Raw genomic sequence first — 21,806 nt, 5'->3', positions numbered from 1 at the left:
TTCATTTTTATTATATCCAAAGGAGTTCAGTTTTCGTCATGATCTCTTTTTAGCTCCTGTGTATATTTGGTGTTGTTCTAATAAACCATCAATTATTAGAAAGCGTTTGGCTCGTATCTTTATTCTGTAGTGCAGAGTTTGCTCTGGCCAAAAATCAGATAACTGGTTATTCATGGTCTTTCAATGTTGCAATATTTCGCCGATAACAACAATAGGCCCCGGCGTGCGTTGTATAGCGCTGCCTCCCGTGCCTGAAAAGTGACGAAGCTGTGCCCCACAGGATGTGCTTTTGTCGATGTGCTTTTGTCGGTTTGCGTACCTTTACCGCGGCAATGATGCCTGGCTGCTTTACACATCATATTCGTTCACTGGCCAGAAAGTTGAGTCAGACCGACCTCCAAGCTTTTTTAACACACACACAAAAAAGAAACATTTTGCTCTTTCTCTCTCTCTCTCTATCGCTAACGAAAGTCACCTAAAAAACTCGCATAAAAAGCGCGCAAATGAGAATTTCCGCGCAGTCTGCATAGCAACACTGCTCCAAGTTTGTTCTATGAGAACATGTCTCACAACGTCGCCGGCCAAATTTCGTAAGTTTCGACATGCCCTGTTAAGCAAATTCTTGAAAGTGCTGCTTCGCGATGCTTTTTAGAGCTTATATATATGAGATCTAACAGGAAATAATGCCAAGGAAAGGCTAGTGTAAGTTATTACACCTAATTGTCATACAAATGTGAAGAAAGAAAAGTGAATGAAAAAAATAACTTGCCACGGGAAGCAACAAATCATGCGACCTTCGAACAACGCGTTCGATGCTCTACCGATCTTATTAATATTGTGTCAAACACGGAAAAAACAAATCATTGGGTAAGCACCTGTTTCCTTAAATCATCAACTCGACTTGATTGATTGATATGTGGGGTTTAACGTCCCAAAACCACCACATGATTAATATAGACATTGTAGTGGAGGGCATAGGAAATTTAGATCACCAAGGGTTCCTTAACGTGCACCCGATTCTGAGTACAAATTCATCAACTCGTATACTGGCAGACTTGGTGCCTTTAGGTTGTATAAGAGGCACTATTGGTCAGCTGCAAGCTCGTGATAGGTCCACGTGCTACGTGACGCCAAGCGAACCGGCTCTCAAAGAGTGTACCACACTCGCCGCCATGGCTACTGGTGGCACTGACCGACACACCCACGTTTATTTCACATATATGCCCAATAAAGCGGATGGAGGGAATAGTCACCATGGTAGCTCAGTTGGTAGAGCATCGAACACGTTATTCGCAGGTCGCAGGTTCGGTTCCTGCCCACAGCAAGTTATCTTTCATCCACTTTCCTTGATTCACATTTGCATTAAAATTGGGTCTTCGCCTATACTTTCCTCGGCATTATTGTATGTTAGACCTCTTTATTATTGTGTCAAACACAAAAAAACGAGCCCTGATGTATACAATTTTTTCCTATATATATATATATATATATATATATATATATATATATATATATATATATATATATATATATATATATATATATATATATATATATATATATATATATATCTGTGAGCGGCTTTCTCGTTCGAAGCGTTGGTGCAGAAGGCTCGATCAACTAAATATTTTCTAGATGGTGACTGTGCTGCTGTTTTGCGTAGCGGTGAAAGTGTGAGTCAGCGTTGTCCTATGCGTCTCTCATAATCATGTCGTGGTTTTGGCACGTGAAACCCCACATATCTATCATAGTTGCCCTTTCCCTCAGTTAACTTGCAGAAACGTCCTGTTCAATCACACCCACTCACTTTCGTAACGCCGATAGGCTTTCTTGCACTTTATGTTGGCGATTTTCACGTATGAACATACGCTATAGTCCACTTACCCGTCTCTTTAATAATCAATATTTTTGGCCAAAAGCCGGTAAAGTGTGCTCACGAGACCGGATGTAAACAGATAGCAGCGATGCCTCAATCGGGGCAAGCACAATAGGCACAGTACACGTAAAATAGACAATGCAATGGGACACGTGGTACAATGAATGATAGAACAAGTACCATAAAAGCAAGAAGACCTATAAAGAAAGGTACAGACGCCCTTTTGTTTTTCACCTGAACGCAGGAGCATTGACTACGTAGTCAATAAGCGCCGATATCCGGCGTCCTGGAATCTGGTTCCCGAAATAGCCTGACCTATTCACAAGTCTGTATCAGCCACATGTGCGTATTCTCGTTGATTTCAAATCGGTGCTTCGTTATACGGCGCTTATAGACTGGGCGGTCGGCGCTCGCACGTTCAGGTTAAAAAAAGAAAATGTCACAGTTTCATCGCAAGCATATCCACTAAGTTAATGATATGACGAGTGGGCGAAGCTCCGGGAGACCATTAACCCCGTATATTGCCCACTCGATCATGCAAAGACATGACAACACGTTGGCACAGTTTATACAGCCCCACCGCGGTGGTCTAGTGGCAAATGTACTCGGCTGCTGACCCGCAGGTCGCGGGATCGAATTCAGGCTGCGGCGGCTGCATTTCCAATGGAGGCGGAAATGTCGTAAGCCCGTGTACTCAGATTTGGGTGAACGTTAAAGAACCCCTGGCGGTCGAAATTTCCGGAGCCCTCCACTACAGCTTCTTTGGCTTCTTTCATAATCATATATTGGTTTTGGGACTTTGAACCCCACATATCAATCAATTAATCACAGTCATACAAAGTTGTTTATTAAAAACAATGGACATATAGTGTTAGGATGTCCATATGATTATTCATATGGATTTCAATATCAATGTGGATATGGGCATCCATATTAATATTTATGTGGCTATCGGTGTGAATGTGGATATCTATATGGAGATGGATATCCGTATGGATATGCTTATCCATAACGTGTCGCACCGAGGGAGAGGGGACGCAGCTCGACCTTAAGGAGCTTCAGCCCTAACGATTGGAATGTCACGCGAGGAAGAGCAAGCAGATCGAACGATGGAGCACGCTGTTCAATCCCAAATGACACACGAAAAAGAACAAGCATGACAAGCGCGAACTGAAAACGTTCACAGCACGACACCTACGGAGCTGCTCAAACACAAGGGACGCGCGAAACGAAAGCAACGGGAATGGTCGACCGCGCCGTGTAAGGCAAAATGCTCGATGAAGCTCCAACGCATGGCGACGAGCGGGGCGCTGAGCGCGCGCTTTGCGTGATGTCGCTGGTTCACTGGTAAGGCAGAGAACGTGCTTTATTAAATAAAACTTTAAAAAATGGAATACCGCAAAACAAAGACTGATTAGAAATGTCTGCATCCTTAGCAGAATATAGTGTGAATCCACGCAACCTTAACATACACAAATTTACAGACAGGAAACAGAGTTGTACAACCATTAAACGACATGTTAGCATAAAATATAGAATAATTTTCAAAACATCTATCTTAGACACAATACTTAAACAGGTTTTGAATGCATCTTATGTTTTATACGTTTGTTTATTAGTACTTCTTGTCAGATCTGGCTACGTGTAGCCAACAGAACGGCTCCTTAACGGAGAAGCAAGTCTCTCACGCTATAGGCTGCTCGGCATGCCAGGCATTTGTGATTTTTAGCCTAATGTCGAAAACAAATTCCGACTGCTCTTGCACATTGTCAGAATATATTTCATGCGAAACGGTATGCGAGTCAGCCGTTGCCCGATTTCTTGCCTTCGAACGAAACATTATGAGGTAGACCGACGTAGCCGTGTAAATATGGTAGCGATGTACATATTGTCACGAGGTTGTGATACACGCAGCACTTGAGAGGAAGCACGCAGGAGTCAGGGCGGTGTCAGGCGAACTGTTTATTGGGCGAACTTGTGCCCAGCAAAACAGGGCCAAACACAACTCACAGCAACAGCGGCGTGAACAGTCGTCGGCCGACGGAAAAAAAAGACCCCCAGTGGCGCACTGCGCCGGCTTTTTATACACGCGTCGTAACGCGTTCCAGAGTGATATACAAGATAAACGCGGCCTGCGTTGCGCTTAACAGAAAGTGATAGCGGCTTCCTTCGTAAACTAAAAGAACCGCACGTGTCAGTCTTTTATACACGCGTCATAACGCGTTCCAGAGTGGCATACAAGATAAACGCGGCCTGCGTTGCGCTTAACAGAAAGTGATAGCGGCTTTCTTCGTAAACCAAAAGAATCGCACGTGTCACTACCCCCCTCTGAAAAAGCATCGTCCCGATGCTAAAGACAGAACATAAGAGAGAGTACATGCAATAAATTACATTAACAATGCGTCACAGCTAATCAGCGCGTGTAATAAGGTTTAAGTCGCACCACGTGTACGACTTCGGGTCGTGCACGGCGTCGTTGGGATGACGTTAAGCCATCGGGCATGACCTCATAGTCCAGTTCACCACGACGTCGGACTACCTTGTAGGGTCCAAAGTAGCGTCGCAGGAGCTTCTCAGACAATCCCCGTCGTCGTATCGGCGTCCAGACCCAGACAAGGTCGCCGGGTTGGTATTCGGTGTGGTGTCGTCGAAGGTTGTAGTGGCGCCTGTCGACCGTCTGTTGGCTCTTGATACGCAGGCGGGCTAGCTGTCGAGCTTCTTCAGCGCGATCCAGGTAGCTGGCGACGTCGAGGTCTTCTTCGTCGGTTCCGACCGGTAGCATGGCGTCAAGCGTCGTTGTTGGGCTCCGTCCGTAGACGAGCTTGTATGGAGCAAACTGCGTCGTTTCCTGCACGGCCGTGTTGTACGCGAAGGTTACATACGGGAGTATGGCGTTCCACGTCTTGTGCTCGACGTCCACGTACATGGCCAGCATGTCGGCGATGGTCTTATTTAGACGCTCGGTGAGGCCATTCGTCTGTGGGTGGTACGCGGTGGTTCGGCGGTGGCTTGTCTGACTGTACCTCAAGATCGCTTGCGTTAGGTCAGCCGTAAAGGCCGTACCTCTGTCGGTGATGAGGACCTCGGGGGCTCCGTGGCGGAGGACGACGTTCTCAATGAAGAACTTGGCGACCTCGGCGGCAGTGCCCTTGGGCAAGGCCCTTGTTTCGGCATAGCGGGTGAGGTAGTCAGTCGCTACGACAATCCATTTGTTGCGAGAAGTTGACGTCGGGAACGGCCCCAGTAAGTCCATGCCGATTTGTTGGAATGGCCGTTGAGGTGATTCGACGGGTTGCAGAAGTCCGGCTGGCCTAGTTGTCGGCGTCTTGCGTCGCTGACAGTCTCTGCATGTTTTTACGTAGTGGGCGACGTCGGCAGTGAGGCGAGGCCAATAGTACTTCTCTTGTATTCGTGACAGTGTGCGGGAAACACCAAGATGTCCGGCTGTCGGGTCGTCGTGTAATGCTTCCAGAACCTCTGGACGTAACGCTGAAGGTACCACGAGGAGGTGGTCGGCGCGGAGCGGCGAGAAGTTCTTCTTCAGGAGGACGTTGTTTCGCAGGAAAAACGAAGCCAGTCCTCGGCGAAATACTTTCGGCACGTCGGCGGTCTTGCCTTGCAGGTAGTCCATGAGGATCTTGAGCTCTGGGTCAGCTCGTTGGCGTTCCGCGAAGTCGTCGGTACTTATGGGTCCCAGGAAAGAGTCGTCGTCCTGGTCATCCTGGGACGGCGGATCGACAGGGGCGCGAGACAAGCAGTCGGCGTCGGAGTGCTTTCGTCCGCTCTTGTAGACGATGGTGATGTCAAATTCTTGTAGTCTGAGACTCCACCGTGCGAGGCGCCCTGATGGATCCTTCAAGTTAGCTAGCCAACACAAGGCGTGGTGGTCACTCACGACTTTGAAAGGCCTGCCGTACAGGTAGGGGCGGAACTTTGATGTAGCCCAGATGATGGCAAGGCATTCCTTTTCTGTCGTGGAATAATTGGCTTCTGCCTTCGAAAGTGACCGGCTAGCGTAACTGATGACCCTTTCAAGTCCGTCGGCCGACGACTGTTCACGCCGCTGTTGCTGTGAGTTGTGTTTGGCCCTGTTTTGCTGGGCACAAGTTCGCCCAATAAACAGTTCGCCTGACACCGCCCTGACTCCTGCGTGCTTCCTCTCAAGTGCTGCGTGTATCACAACCTCGTGACATCTGGTGGAGGTGCTTCTCGGTCCATGTACCGTACGCCCCCGTCCAGCCGTGAGCCAAGCCCAAGCCGCCAAGAGGACGACGCCGACCCGGTCGTTCGAGTGAGCCGAAGACAACAAGGACTACCGCCCGAATACCTGCCGCTCCCCGACAAGGACACGAAAACAAAGGCTGCTACGAAGCCGGCATCCACGATGACGGAAGCAAGGTCTTCGGCAACCGTGGTCGTCAACCAGCCCAAAGAGCCGCCTACCTTCCGCGGATCGACCTACGAAGACCCGGAAAGCTGGCTTGACACTTACGACCGCATCGCAGCCCTCAATAAGTGGGACCCGGATGACAAGCTGCGTCATGTGTATTTTTACCTGGAATACGCCGCAAGGACTTGATTCGAGAACCGCGAGTCAACGCTTCGAACCTGGGACGACTTCCGCGTTGCTTTCCTGCGCACCTTTGCAAGCGTCGTGCGGAAGGAAAGAGCTGCATCACTGCTTGAAACTCGGGTGCAGCTCCCCAACGAAAACGTAACGATCTTCACGGAGGAGATGACGCGACTTTTCCGCCACGCCGACGCCGACATGTCTGAGGACAAGAAGGTTCGCCTGCTTATGCGAGGAGTGAAGCAGGAGCTCTTCGCCGGACTGATCAGAAACCCGCCAAAGACGGTACAAGAGTTCCACTCCGAGGCTACCACCATCGAGAAGACTCTTGAAATGTGGACCAGCCAATACGATCGGCGCATGTCGCCAGACGTCGCAGAAGTCAGAGGACTCTGCCCCGACGACCTGCGCGAGACCATACGCGCTATTGTTCGTGAAGAACTGCGCCGCATGTTGCCATCGTCTCAGCCCCAAGTCGCCTCTCTCGAAGACGTAGTCCGCGAGGAACTACAGCGCTCACTGAGCGTTCCTGAACGGCCACAGCCCCAACCGGAGGCGATGACCTACGCCGCTACTGCACGACGACCTGTCGCCGCTCCTCGCCAACACCAGGACCCAACGTCTCCGCAGTTTCGTCGCCAGCCACCGCCGCCACCCCCGACGCCTTCCCGCTCGCCAGTAATCCAGCGCTCGCCGAGGAAAACTGACGTTTGGCGCACCCCGAACCACCGCCCACTATGCTACCACTGCGGCGAAGCCGGGCACACCTACCGCTACTGCCAGTACCGTGAGATGGGACTGCGTGGCTTCGACGTGAACGCGCCGCGTCCGCGCCCAGGTGAGCGACCTCGCGACATCGCCGACTACATCGCCGGATCGCAGTGGCAACAACGACGACCATCCCGTTCACCTTCGCCTGGCCGCTACGTCTCCCCGGATCACCGCCAGTACACCGGCCCTAACCGGGGCCGATCCCCAAGCCCCTACCCGGGAAACTAAAGGCAGCAACCGATGGAGGTGCGGTTGCTGCACGACGCAATGCCGAAGATCCTCCTCCGCCGCCGCCGCCGCTGCCGATGACGACGACCACGACGCACGAACTTTCCCGACGTAGTCGCAGTACGCCGCCTGAGCAGAGTCTTTACGACAAAGCCTCGCCGCCGACGCGACATAGCAGCACCGTACCAAGCCGACGCAGCCGTGATCCGACGCCCCGACCTAACCGGAACGCCAGACGACAAACCACCGACCTCGACGTGATCATCGACGGCCACAGCGTCACCGCCCTAGTCGATACCGGCGCCGACTACTCTATCATCAGTGGTCTCTTCGCCGCTAAGCTCAAGAAGGTAAAGACTGCATGGGAAGGACCGGATATCCGAACAGCAGGGGGCCACCTTATAACACCGACTGGAACCTGCACGGCAAGAGTCACGATTCACAGCCAGACGTATTCTGTGAATTTTGTGGTCCTGCAGCAATGTTCGCGAGACGTCATTTTAGGCATGGATTTCCTGGACCAGCAAGGCGCAGTCATCGACCTAAGATCCAGGTCAATCACGCTGTCCACGGATAATGCAACGGCGTCAGACTGCAACGTCGCCCACAATGCCTTGAATGTGACAGAAGAGCAGGTAACCATCCCGCCACTGTCGAGCGTCATCATTTCCGTCGGCACCAAAGCGTCTACCAACTTACAAGGCGTCATCGAAGGCGACCAGCACCTGCTCCTAAACCGTCAGATGTGCTTCGCAAGAGGCATAGCCAAGCTTCATAACGGCGAAGCCAAGGTAATGGTGACGAACTTCAGCAACGAATATAGGCACTTGAATAGGGGCACGACGGTAGCACATCTAAGCGAATTTGTGGAAGCGAGCAATGCCTTCGCCCTCACCGATTCTCAGGGAGCCGCAACGTCGACAGCAGTGTCCGCGCCCGCCTTCGACGTCAATCAAAGCCTTTCCAGGCAGCAACAAAAGACCCCCAGTGGCGCACTGCGCCGGCTTTTAGATGCGGAAGCATCTTATACTCGCGCCTTGTAGTGCGCCGTCCGCGCCGTCCGCACCGCTTCTCGAACATTCGACAGCTGACGCGCGCGCATGCGCCGTCGCGCCGTCGCCCACTCTTCCACCATCTGTGCATCCCTTCCTCCTCTACACACCGCGCGCGCTTCACTGCTCCACCATCTGTGCACCCTTCCTCCTCTACACACCGCGTTCGACATCTACAATTCTCCCGATTCTCCAGTGGACGCGCATGTGGCGTCGCGCTTCGAGAACATTCAACAGCTGACAGTGCATGCGCCGTCGCGCTGTATATATACTCAAGGTCGGCGCTCGCTCGCTCAGTTGCCGCTCGTCGGTTGGTTTGTACGGCGCGTCGGCGTCCAAGGTCGCGGTGAAATGAATTCCAACGAATCCACAAACACAATGATCGACGTCCCTTCGACCAGCGCCGCCCTTTCGCATACGTGTGTACGTGTTCACTCATTTAACACCCCCTCCTACAACCACGTTAACCAATTTAGCCATCGACCCAAGTAAGTCGCAATTTAACACCCCATTTCACAACCACGTTAACCAATTTAGCCATCGACCCAAGTAAGTCGCACTTTAACACCCCGTTAACCAATTATATGCTCCGCATCCTCCTCAGTGTTCCCCCGAGGGAAGCTGCGGGCAATTTTTTTATACACGCGTCGTAACGCGTTCCAGAGTGGCATACAAGATAAACGCGGCCTGCGTTGCGCTTAACAGAAAGTGATAGCGGCTTCCTTCGTAAACCAAAAGAACCGCATGTGTCAGTCTTTTATACACGCGTCATAACGCGTTCCAGAGTGGCATACAAGATAAACGCGGCCTGCGTTGCGCTTAACAGAAAGTGATAGCGGCTTCCTTCGTAAACCAAAAGAACCGCACGTGTCAGTCTTTTATACACGCGTCGTAACGCGTTCCAGAGTGGCATACAAGATAAACGCGGCCTGCGTTGCGCTTAACAGAAAGTGATATCGGCTTCCTTCGTAAACCAAAAGAACCGCACGTGTCAGTCTTTTATACACGCGTCATAACGCGTTCCAGAGTGGCATACAAGATAAACGCGGCCTGCGTTGCGCTTAACAGAAAGTGATAGCGGCTTCCTTCGTAAACCAAAAGAACCGCACGTGTCAGTCTTTTATACACGCGTCATAACGCGTTCCAGAGTGGCATACAAGATAAACGCGGCCTGCGTTGCGCTTAACAGAAAGTGATAGCGGCTTCCTTCGTAAACCAAAAGAACCGCACGTGTCAGTCTTTTATACACGCGTCGTAACGCGTTCCAGAGTGGCATACAAGATAAACGCGGCCTGCGTTGCGCTTAACAGAAAGTGATATCGGCTTCCTTCGTAAACCAAAAGAACCGCACGTGTCAGTCTTTTATACACGCGTCATAACGCGTTCCAGAGTGGCATACAAGATAAACGCGGCCTGCGTTGCGCTTAACAGAAAGTGATAGCGGCTTCCTTCGTAAACCAAAAGAACCGCACGTGTCAGTCTTTTATACACGCGTCATAACGCGTTCCAGAGTGGCATACAAGATAAACGCGGCCTGCGTTGCGCTTAACAGAAAGTGATAGCGGCTTCCTTCGTAAACCAAAAGAACCGCACGTGTCAGTCTTTTATACACGCGTCATAACGCGTTCCAGAGTGGCATACAAGATAAACGCGGCCTGCGTTGCGCTTAACAGAAAGTGATAGCGGCTTCCTTCGTAAACCAAAAGAACCGCACGTGTCAGTCTTTTATACACGCGTCGTAACGCGTTCCAGAGTGGCATACAAGATAAACGCGGCCTGCGTTGCGCTTAACAGAAAGTGATATCGGCTTCCTTCGTAAACCAAAAGAACCGCACGTGTCAGTCTTTTATACACGCGTCATAACGCGTTCCAGAGTGGCATACAAGATAAACGCGGCCTGCGTTGCGCTTAACAGAAAGTGATAGCGGCTTCCTTCGTAAACCAAAAGAACCGCACGAGTCAGTCTTTTATACACGCGTCATAACGCGTTCCAGAGTGGCATACAAGATAAACGCGGCCTGCGTTGCGCTTAACAGAAAGTGATAGCGGCTTCCTTCGTAAACCAAAAGAACCGCACGTGTCAGTCTTTTATACACGCGTCATAAGGCGTTCCAGAGTGGCATACAAGATAAACGCGGCCTGCGTTGCGCTTAACAGAAAGTGATAGCGGCTTCCTTCGTAAACCAAAAGAACCGCATGTGTCAGTCTTTTATACACGCGTCATAACGCGTTCCAGAGTGGCATACAAGATAAACGCGGCCTGCGTTGCCCTTAACAGAAAGTGATAGCGGCTTCCTTCGTAAACCAAAAGAACCGCACGTGTCAGTCTTTTATACACGCGTCGTAACGCGTTCCAGAGTGGCATACAAGATAAACGCGGCCTGCGTTGCGCTTAACAGAAAGTGATAGCGGCTTCCTTCGTAAACCAAAAGAACCGCACGTGTCAGTCTTTTATACACGCGTCGTAACGCGTTCCAGAGTGGCATACAAGATAAACGCGGCCTGCGTTGCGCTTAACAGAAAGTGATAGCGGCTTCCTTCGTAAACCAAAAGAACCGCACGTGTCAGTCTTTTATACACGCGTCATAACGCGTTCCAGAGTGGCATACAAGATAAACGCGGCCTGCGTTGCGCTTAACAGAAAGTGATAGCGGCTTCCTTCGTAAACCAAAAGAACCGCACGTGTCAGTCTTTTATACACGCGTCATAACGCGTTCCAGAGTGGCATACAAGATAAACGCGGCCTGCGTTGCGCTTAACAGAAAGTGATAGCGGCTTCCTTCGTAAACCAAAAGAACCGCACGTGTCAGTCTTTTATACACGCGTCGTAACGCGTTCCAGAGTGGCATACAAGATAAACGCGGCCTGCGTTGCGCTTAACAGAAAGTGATAGCGGCTTCCTTCGTAAACCAAAAGAACCGCACGTGTCAGTCTTTTATACACGCGTCGTAACGCGTTCCAGAGTGGCATACAAGATAAACGCGGCCTGCGTTGCGCTTAACAGAAAGTGATAGCGGCTTCCTTCGTAAACCAAAAGAACCGCACGTGTCAGTCTTTTATACACGCGTCATAACGCGTTCCAGAGTGGCATACAAGATAAACGCGGCCTGCGTTGCGCTTAACAGAAAGTGATAGCGGCTTCCTTCGTAAACCAAAAGAACCGCACGTGTCAGTCTTTTATACACGCGTCATAACGCGTTCCAGAGTGGCATACAAGATAAACGCGGCCTGCGTTGCGCTTAACAGAAAGTGATAGCGGCTTTCTTCGTAAACCAAAAGAACTGCACGTGTCAATATCGTAGGCTTTTCAGGCCCTTCCTCAACACTCCCTTGGGGCATTCTTCTTAAGTAGCATGCAGCAATGGTGTGGCTCGCTGGTTTAGAACACCGAATTGCAGCACTGATTGATTCCTAGGTTTGATTCCAGCTCGAGCCATGATTTCCACCAAAGTCCTCCAAAGATAGTCCGCCAATTTGGAAATACTGATTCATTCGGTAACACGCGTCAACTTTTCCAATAATACAATATCATACAAGCTGACAAACTTCATGAATTTCGCTCATTGTAGACCCTTTATTTCAAAAATAGGAAGCTCTTCAACTTCATGAGATCACTGCCATCATTAGAGCATGGTGTCATTACAGTACTCGCAAGAAATAAAGACATTTGGGTTGTATACCACGTTCCCATACTATGAATAAGTACCACGTTTTGGCATATAACACTCCCACAACAATTTACACGCGAGAAAGTACGACTACCTGCAACAAGAAACAATTACACTAACATTTCTGCTGTATGTCGTGAAAGGCAATCTCTTCTCGGCCTTTTAGCTAAGATCAAAGTGTAGTCATCAAAGGCACATTTGCAACAAACTATTTTTATAGTTGATACTGTCATAGTTGCATCTAATGTAAATGTATTGTGCCATGCTAAATTTAGTTACCTTGTGTTGTATCAGCGAAATGGACGCATGCATGTGCGCAATGTCAAGTGCGTAGGTGTCGATCTACAGTACACGATCGCCTATGCATTGTGTAGATTGATATCTGGAAACCCTTTCTATAATACATTTACATGAGGTATTTGAAAGTAATGAGTTGGGAAATGATTTTCCAGTATATACTTTTCAGGCTTTCTTTTCTAGGTACGTGTTATGCAACTCGTACAATTTACGCACTACTGCTATGTGCATGTAAAGGTCACTAGGGCCTTTGTCAAACTGTCTTCACGGCATTTATTTATTGGCGGCCTTACAGCTTTGTTTCGTAAATAAAAATTCTAATGGAAGTGAAATGTATGTGCATTATTTGCTTCCAACGGAACATTGCGCTGGTGCAAACGCGGTAGACGCCTGCATCGACTTTTTCCTGCCACCAGACTGCCAAAACTTTAGTGTAAAGATTGGCAAGCTCAGTTCTTGTGGTGCCTTGTTAATATAAACAATGAATCACCTGTGGCCCATACCTGCATACCACCGGTCATGTTAGGCAGGTATGTGCGACACGTGAAACTGGAAAAGAATTTATGACATACGTGACAGGCAATTTACGTTATGTCATGACCTGTTAGTCTTGTCATACACTCTCGTCCTCCAATGCCAGTTTTGGTACATACAAAATATTGTGACAACCGCGAGAGTGCGCAGGCAGAAGTGGTTAGATAGATAGATAGATAGATAGATAGATAGATAGATAGATAGATAGATAGATAGATAGATAGATAGATAGATAGATAGATAAATAGATAGATAGATAGGTAGATAGATAGATAGATAGATAGATAGATAGATAGATAGATAGATAGATAGATAGATAGATAGATAGATAGATAGATAGATAGATAGATAGATAGATAGATAGATAGATAGATAGATAGATAGATAGATAGATAGATAGATAGATAGATAGATAGATAGATAGATAGATAGATAGATAGATAGATAGATAGATAGATAGATAGATAGATAGATAGATAGATAGATATCGATGGAGTATTGCTCTGTGAAGATTTAGAAGCACCACTCGCATAATCCAATTCTGATTGCGAGAACGATGCTTGAAAGTTGTCGCTGTATTTCACTGTCTTTTCCTTTACACCAGAATGTAATCACACGTTCTGGCCAGGTGTTGGTCTCTTCAAGAACATTCACGTTAGTCGCATCGGCGTCAGCAGGAAATCATGACCAAGGAAGACATCGTCATTACCGGCATCTCGGCAAGATATCCGCAAGCGGACAGCCTTTCGGAGTTAAAGGAGAAGCTCTTCGCGAGCGTTGACCTGGTCACCAACGATGATGCTCGTTGGCCCGCAGGTAAGCAACCGATATGGGGAAGTGAAAGGGACCCTTTGAGATGGCACTCTAAATTTTTTCGACGTTTTCGCTATCTTTTGTAATTCACGTCCAGACTCCTACAGTGCTCGGCAATCGGGACTCGGAGCTCGAGAGAGCTAGCGTTGAGGTTGACGTTGTGGGCGAGAACTTTCGGGACGCATGGTGACTACGTCCGTTAAACTCGGCCGGGAATCGGGGACGTAGACGTAGTAGAGAAAGTTGGCACCAAACGACGCTACAGAACCTAAAACCACGTGCGCGCTACCAACTCCGATGGCGAGGCGCACTCACTGAGGCATTCAAGCAACCTTTTCGTCTCGCTCTCCCACACATGCTCCGGTGCACTGTTTTTAGATACTTTATCAGTGCCACCAGCTTTACCAAACGCACCCCCTCCACCCATACAATGTAGGAGCAGTCATGGGCCTTGGAGACAACAGGCTTAAGGCTGACAAAAACGGTGAAGGGAGTTAAATGGCTTTGGCTACACAATAAAGTAGCATACCGAATGGGAGATCGCTTTTCAGCCAACCTAAAACCAGGAGCTGTGTTTGAAAACTACTTTTCTGAGCTTTGAAATGGAAGCTGGAACAGGCCAGAGTAGGCCTCAATCAATGCAGCTCTCGTAGGCTGCGTGGCAAAGTCTTCGAACTACCTTGGATGACAAACATTTTGTGACGTGTCATCAGAATTACGCCTGAAATGTCATAGTGGGTCCCAAGCATCTGAAACCGTATATAGTTTTTAATATCACATTTCGTTCGTGCAATATGATGTGTGTGTGTCTGTGCGTGAGTGCGTGGGGGTGGAAGAGATTACCATTTAGTTACGGTGAGGCGTCAGGCCGCCACCCAGAGATGGCGCGACATGTTCACAAGTCCTGAGAGTGACTCGTTCAGTATTCGCTCATCGGGGTCACCGGTGGAACGTTGCAAGTTATTAGATAGAGGAGGAGGAGGAGGAATAAATGAGGAAGGACAGGGAGGTTAGCCAGTTCTCAGACCGGCTGGCTACCCTGTACTGGGGAAGGGGGTAAGGGGGATAAAGGATGAGAGAAAAGAGACGTTGCAAAAAAAAGAGAGAGAAGGTCATCAGACGATCCACGACGCTGTTTACAGTCTGTCTCTAAGAACACTTGCCTGCAGAAAGCGCAACAACGCTCTCAGTGCCTTGCGTGCAGAGGACGGTCTCGGCCAGTGTCCTAATACACTTTCTTCCAACAATTGGCGATTGTCTATTCTATCTAAAGCTTTTGACAGTTCTTTTCTTGGCACGCTGAAGCGGGGACACTCGCATAGAAGATAGGAGAAAGTCTCTGCGCAGCCACAGTTGTCACATGCCGGGCTTCTGGCCATTCCGATTCGAAACGAATAAGCATTCGTAAAGGCCACCCCAATCCACAGACGGCACAAAAGTGTCTCCTCTGCTCTGGTTATTCCTGATGGAAGACGGAGCTGTAGGTGTGGGTCCAAATTATGAAGGCGGACGTTGGTGAATGTCGGTGAATTCCACTGAGCGAGTGTCAGTTCTCGTGCAAGTGATCGAAGCCTTGCAGCGGCGTCCGTTCTTGATAATGGTATAGCTACACAAGGGGCATCATCATTAGCAGTTCGGGCTGCTTCATCTGCACGGCACGGTCGTTTCCATCAATGCTGCAGTGGCCTGTTATCCATTGATACGCTATGTCATGCGGTTTCTCTATAGTCCGGTGATGAAGCAGTCGTATTTCAGCAATTAGCTGTTCGTTTGGTCCATGACGATATGGCGAGGCAATGCCCTGGAGAGCTGCTTTGGAGTCGGAGAATATTGACCATGTCTGTTGCCGTTCTTCAACTAGGAACTCCAGAGCGGCACGAATGGCGGCGAGTTCTGCCGCCGTGGATGATGTCAAATGCGAGGTCCTGAACTTTATCGTGATGGATTTCTCCGGAATTACCACTGCGCCTGTTGAACTTGTTGAAGTGACCGGCCCATCCGTGTAAATGTTAATGCATCCACTGTGTTTCTCATGCAGAAACAGTAGTGTTATTTGTTTTAGGGCCAAATTTGACAAATTTTTCTTCTTTTGCATTCCGGGGATGGTTATCAGGGCTTCCAGTGGATGTAGACACCACAATGGTAACGACGGTCTTGCTGCGTGCGTGAAGTTCATGGGAATCACCGTGCGATGTGGGGCAATAATAGAGCAGAACGCAGAGCATGGCCTGGAAGTTGGAAGGGAGGCGAGGTGATGCGATTGAATCCGGGTGGCATGTCTTATGTGCGTTCTTAAAGCATCGACACGAATGTAGGTTGTGATAGGGTGTTCATGAGCGATTGCGACAGCCGCTGCTGAGGATGCGCATCTCGGCAGCCCGAGGCATATTCTCAGTGCTTGAGCTTGTAATGACTGGAGGACGTGTACGTTTGTTATGCGGGCCCTGCCAAGCACAGGTAGGCTGTAGCGCATGAAGCCAAGAAAAAGTGCAGAATACAGTTGAAGCATGGCTCGTACCGATGCACCCCATGATTTTCCCGCAGAAACCTTTGGACGTGGGTGATCATGGTCAGTTTCTTCTTCATGTAAGCGATATGAGGGCTCCAAGACAAATCACGATCTATTATTACTCCCAGGAAACGGTGAGTATTTTGATAGCTGACTGTGTGTCCATTAATTCTGATGCGGTATGGCGTCATTTTCTTGCGCGTAAACGCGACTAGTGAGCATTTCTCATATGACAGCTCCAGTCCTCGTCCTTGAAGGTAGTTTGACGTCAGTGTAGCCGCTGTCTGAAGCTTGGCTCGTACGTGTAGACGCGTGACCCCTGATGCCCAGATGCAGATGTCATCCGCGTATATCGACAGATGTACGGAGTGTGGCAGGACGTCATCGAGGCCGATGAGCGCAAGGTTGAAAAGTATGGGGCTTAGGACCCCACCTTGAGGTACGCCGCGATAAGTGCCTTGTTGCGCCATCTTCTGTCTGAACGAAGAAGGTTCTGTCCTTCAAATAGCTGTAGACCCATTGGTAAACGCGGCCTCCCAATCCAATGCTGCCCAAGGCGTCCAGGATGGTTTCATGTTATACTTTGTCGTATGCAGCCTTAATATCCAAGAAAAGTGCCACTGATAATCTCTTTAGGCTCTTCTGCTGTTGTACAGACGTGACAAGATCAACAACATTGTCTATGGAAGACCGTCCACGTCGAAATCCGGTCAAAGCATTGGGGTATATATTGTTATGTTCCAAGTACCATTTATCAGATGGAGCTTAGTAAGCACGGCCCGTGACCACCGGGCTTTTGAAGCCATGGCAAGCAGCGATCCGCCAGTCCCTCCACGAACCGCAGACTTAACGGTTGTCTTCCGGGTGCAGTCACCACGCGTCTCGAACGCTCGCACCCATACCATCACCCTCACTACCAATTACCTTGCGCTCCAAGTATTGCGTCTTGATCACCAAGTACTGTACAGTACTCACGGATTGAAACAGGACATTCGGAGCGTGTGACCCACGGTGCATGTGCCGCCGCTCGCGGGTGCGTGTGGAACGAATGTGTTGCATTGTGGTATAGAGTGAGGGGAAGAACACCCACGGAGCAGAATTACTCCTTCTGGTCAACAAAGTGTCGGCCTGTAGTTCACCATGTGTACACTACCAGGGTGGCGCTGCAAGGCTCACGCACATCCGCATGTCGACCAAACTGGCTCACCGCTGTGCACCACTTTTATTGCCGCGCCAGCTGACAAACGTCTCGTTCTGCCTGATTAGGCGATGTGGTACGCATGCTGTGCAAGTAAGACACAGGAATCAGTTTAGAGATTGCGCCTAGTGTGCGTTCGTAGATATGATAAACATGTGCACAAAAGCATGGAAAGTTTACTACGGGGTTTCTGCCTCGACAAGAAAGAAGATGAGTGGCATGTTTGCCTTCATGCAACATGGACATAATAGCGCGTGTTAGTGTCATTGGGGCAAACTGTGGCCTTTTGTTGAATAAAAATGCAAGAACCTCGCCCGTTCGTCCGTGGCTGACAGCTCTACAAATGCTTGCCACGCAGTATAGCCGCACTATTCGCTGCTCGGCGCGAAACAACAAAATACTAGGTCATTGTTTTGATGCTGAATGGAAACAGGCCTATGGCTGCTGCTTTTCTTTTTCGTCGTGACAAAAATTTTTACAATTTTTATCGGCTTTTGTGCAGCTAATAATCATGTCTACGAGCACCGTTGCAGGTGCGACATCCTAGCAGTATCCAATTTTTTACTTGCGATTCTTACGTGCTCCATCGTCGAAGAGCGCCTATCGAGAGCGTCGGCTGCTTGCGCCGCGATATGAATGGTTCGCACCGTCCACTCAATTCGGGCTGCATGCATGCAAAAGCGGGCGAGCCTTGCAGCGTCACGCTGGCAGTGTTCGCTTTGTCAACTAAATGCGAACTCTTTAGCGACCGGAAGGATTAGCCTGCTCCGCAGCTGTTCTCGCCTTCACACTATACCACAATGCAACATCCTGGTTTGGCGAGCACCCACGAGCGGTGGCACATGCACCGGCGGCCACGCGCTACGAGTGTCCGGTTTCAATCCGTGAATACTGAAAGTGCCTTTAAATTTCTGCGTCAACGACAATATATTGCAACCACTGCATACATCACGATTTCCTATAGGGCCTAGCCAAGCAGTACAAACCACTATTGCAGCGAAAGCTGTTATGAGATCGCTTTTCGGGTCACGCCCAGTTGTTGTCCGCTGCCGCCGCCGCCGGTGTCCGTAACCACATCGCGCGAAATTAGAAAAAAACATCACATCATATCCACGGAGTGAATAATGATGAGTGGGGCGAAACATTCATCAGCCCACCCATGATTTCCTCACGAAATCACCCCTAAAAACCTTGCATTAATGACATGGCGCGTGGGGCTTGAACCCGGGTTCGCTTGGTGCCAGCCCAATATCCTACCACCGAGTTACGTCGATGCTTGTAACTTGTTGTCAAACCTGCCTTAGGCAGGCATGACTTGGCATTATTGGCACAGTGAGGCTCGAACCCTGGTCCACTGAGTGCCAGCCCAGTATTCTACCACTGAGCTACACCGGTTCTTGTGTCTCGTGGTCAAACTTCCCTTAGCAAGGCTTGATGTAGGGAAAGCAATCGCGTTAATACGACTTGATTGATATGTGGGGCTTAACGTCCCAAAACCACCATATGAGAGACGCCGTAGTGGAGGGCTCCGGAAATTTCGACCACCTGGAGTTCTTTAACGTGCGCCCAAATCTGAGCACACGGGCCTACAACCTTTCCGCCTCCATTGGAAATGCAGCCGCCGCAGCCGGGATTCGATCCTGCAACCTTCGGGTCAGTAGCCGAGTACCTTAGCCACTGGACCACCGCGGCGGGGCGCGTTATTACGACTTATAAAGCGTTTTACAACTGCGAAAGAACAACCAGTCGTCGCACAATGCGAATAGCGGAACGATCGGGCCGTCCAGTGCTCCAACCCATCACAAAAGCTTGTTCTTGTCCCCCTATTAATTGTGGCGCATACCCACTTCAGCCATAATTCCTCATCGTCGTCAGCCGCTGTATAGACAATTGGCACAACATTCCTTGCAAGTGCTTAGCGGATACCACGCTTTTCAGAAGAATGACGAAAAATAGCACATCTAATGCCAAAACGGTGCACCTACAATGTCTCTACTTAATTTGGGTACCAATCATTCCGGTTTTGCCAATGACAGCACACATTACACACCTCAACTTTCAAAAAATGCTTATCAGACTCTGTCTTGACAGCTTCTCCAGAATATAAGCACCTATTATTTCCCCGGAACAGTGAGTTATCGCGGTCGAGATTAATGGAAGTGACCATAACCAAACTTCACTGCCGGGTTACCTCCCTCAACTTCTACCTGCATAGAGCAAGTCAAGCGTGGTCTCCTCGTGTATCTTCTGTATGGAGGAGGAAACAATCAATCATTACTTTCTATCCTGTCGCCGGTATACGTCATTCAAAAGAAGATTCATCACCTCTTTGAAACTTGGGCCTGGAAATATTCGTATCGGTTGTTCTATCATTCGGAGCCTTTACTCTGGGCTACAGCCACAGGGATGTTTTTACGCCATAGAGGAATTTATCAGTCAGACTAAAAGAATATAGGGCTAAATTCTTCATTCTTTAAAAATTTTAAATATTATTATTCAGTAATTATTTGTTGTGTAACCTATTCCTAGCATATACGAGTAGTATTGCGAAGAAACCAAAAAAAATTACCTAGCACTCAGCCAATCCCCTGCATTGGGTAAGAACCATGAGATGAGGAGGAGAAGAAGAACTAAATTACTATATGCATAGAGCTGGTAGGCTTCTTCCTCTCTTTGCTCATTCTGTAACAAAGATGAAACAATCGAGGATTATTTTTCATCGTATACTCGCTTGAAGTCACTGAGGCAAAACATTCTTAAAGTGCTTTTACTCGAATTAGAATGGATTTCATTATTTCTAATGTTCTCTCCTTTGGAGCCTCCCCAATAGGTCATTGTCACCGGGATATCTGTTCTGCTGTACGAAGATTCTCAATTGAATCAAGGCTGTTTTGAATGCAAATCTCTAAAGTAGTAAATTTGATTTCTTCTAACCTTCTTAAAGTTCATTAGATTTAAAAGTAATATGTGATGTACTATCTAAATAATCGTTTCTTGACCTATATCCCAGAGTGGGTGTGAGCCATTAATTTAGGCCATTATCATCATCATTATTAATGCCGGCCTAATACCCAAAAGTTTATTATTTATGCCTTGTGGGTACCAAGCAAGCGTCCTTGCAGTAGTTACCCAATGAGTGTTTTGAAAAGGCTCTGAAAGGCCGCTCTTCTAGCTTTCGCTGTGACTGTGCTGCGCCTACAGGTCACGCCTGGCGGTTTGTTTTTTTTTTTTTGCCATAGCATTTATTTTCAAGCTGCACCTTGGTTTCAATTAGGTAACTTGACTCACCGATCGTTGCCTCATTCCCCACCGTAATGAATCCTGCTATGTGCAGCATGTCCTATCTCCCTACAGCCAGTGTTGAACAATATACCGACGCACTCTATGACGACGCAACCGCATGCATATCTCAGACTATCCTAGATAGAGTAAGTCAATATTTTGTGCTATGCTTTATTGCCTAATTAGGTAATATTCATCAAAAGGATTTTAAGCAATATCTTGGCAAAAAGTTTTCAATGGGAAAGGCGTATCTAGCGTTGCAAAAAAGCCTCATTTGAATGTTTGCAGCGGCATGTTCACTATCACACGCGAGATGGCGCAATGTTCTAAAATGCGTGACGAACACTTTAATCCCGCTCATTAATCATTGCTGTTGGGTTGAGCACCTCCGGCTCTGTACTTCTACCTACTGAGTATCGTCATCCATGTTCTCACACATATCTCTTGAGGTATGTTCAACAGATGACTCACTGCTTCCTATACGTGTTGTTCCTTCATTGCGGAATTTGTGGTGAAACCATAGATTGCAAGAAGGTCACTTGGCTCAATGCATATGGCTCAGTGCTTAGCATGCGTGTCCTTGTTTCATCGCAGAATTTGCGGTGAAGCCATAGAGGGAAAAAGTTCACTTGGCTAAGCGCATATGGCTCAGTGCTTAGCATGCGTGTCCTTGTTTCATCGCAGAATTTGCGGTGAAGCCACAGAGGGAAAAAGGTCACTTGGCTCAATGCGTATGGTTCAGTGCTTCACATGCGTGTTGTTTCATCGTTGAGTACGCGGTGAAGCCATAGAGTGCAAGCTCAATGCATATGGCTCAGTGCTACGCATGCATGTTCTTGTTTCATCGCAAAATTTTCGGTGAAGCCACAGATAGCAAAAAAGTCACTTGGCTCAATGCGTTTGGCTCTGTGATTCACATGCGTGTTGCTGTGTCATCGCAGAGTTTGCGGTGAAGCCATAAATTACAAAAAGGTCACTTGGCTCAATGTAGTGGCTCAGTGCTTCGCG

At 48.6% G+C, this 21,806-nt stretch overlaps 1 protein-coding gene across 2 annotated transcripts in view; it reads left to right on the top strand.

The window, feature by feature from the left end:
- Window positions 1-480: 480 nt before the first annotated feature.
- Window positions 481-21,806, top strand: part of LOC119179258 (fatty acid synthase) — an 80,372-nt gene continuing 59,046 nt past the window's right edge. The window contains exons 1-2 of one of the 2 annotated variants that reach the window (XM_037430328.2): window positions 481-590; window positions 13,601-13,812. In XM_037430328.2, the coding sequence (XP_037286225.2) occupies window positions 13,680-13,812 (133 nt within the window). In that variant the 5' untranslated portion in view covers window positions 481-590; window positions 13,601-13,679. Of the gene's footprint in view, window positions 591-2,132; window positions 2,219-13,600; window positions 13,813-21,806 lie in introns of those variants that run through there. The other variant, XM_075869060.1, reaches the window with a different exon arrangement.

The sequence above is a fragment of the Rhipicephalus microplus genome, chromosome 7, assembly GCF_043290135.1.
Source record: "Rhipicephalus microplus isolate Deutch F79 chromosome 7, USDA_Rmic, whole genome shotgun sequence".
NCBI classification, from domain to species: Eukaryota; Metazoa; Arthropoda; class Arachnida; order Ixodida; family Ixodidae; genus Rhipicephalus; species Rhipicephalus microplus.
The sequence above is the reverse complement of the archived record's forward strand: the minus strand, read 5'-3'. Positions and strand labels throughout refer to the sequence as shown.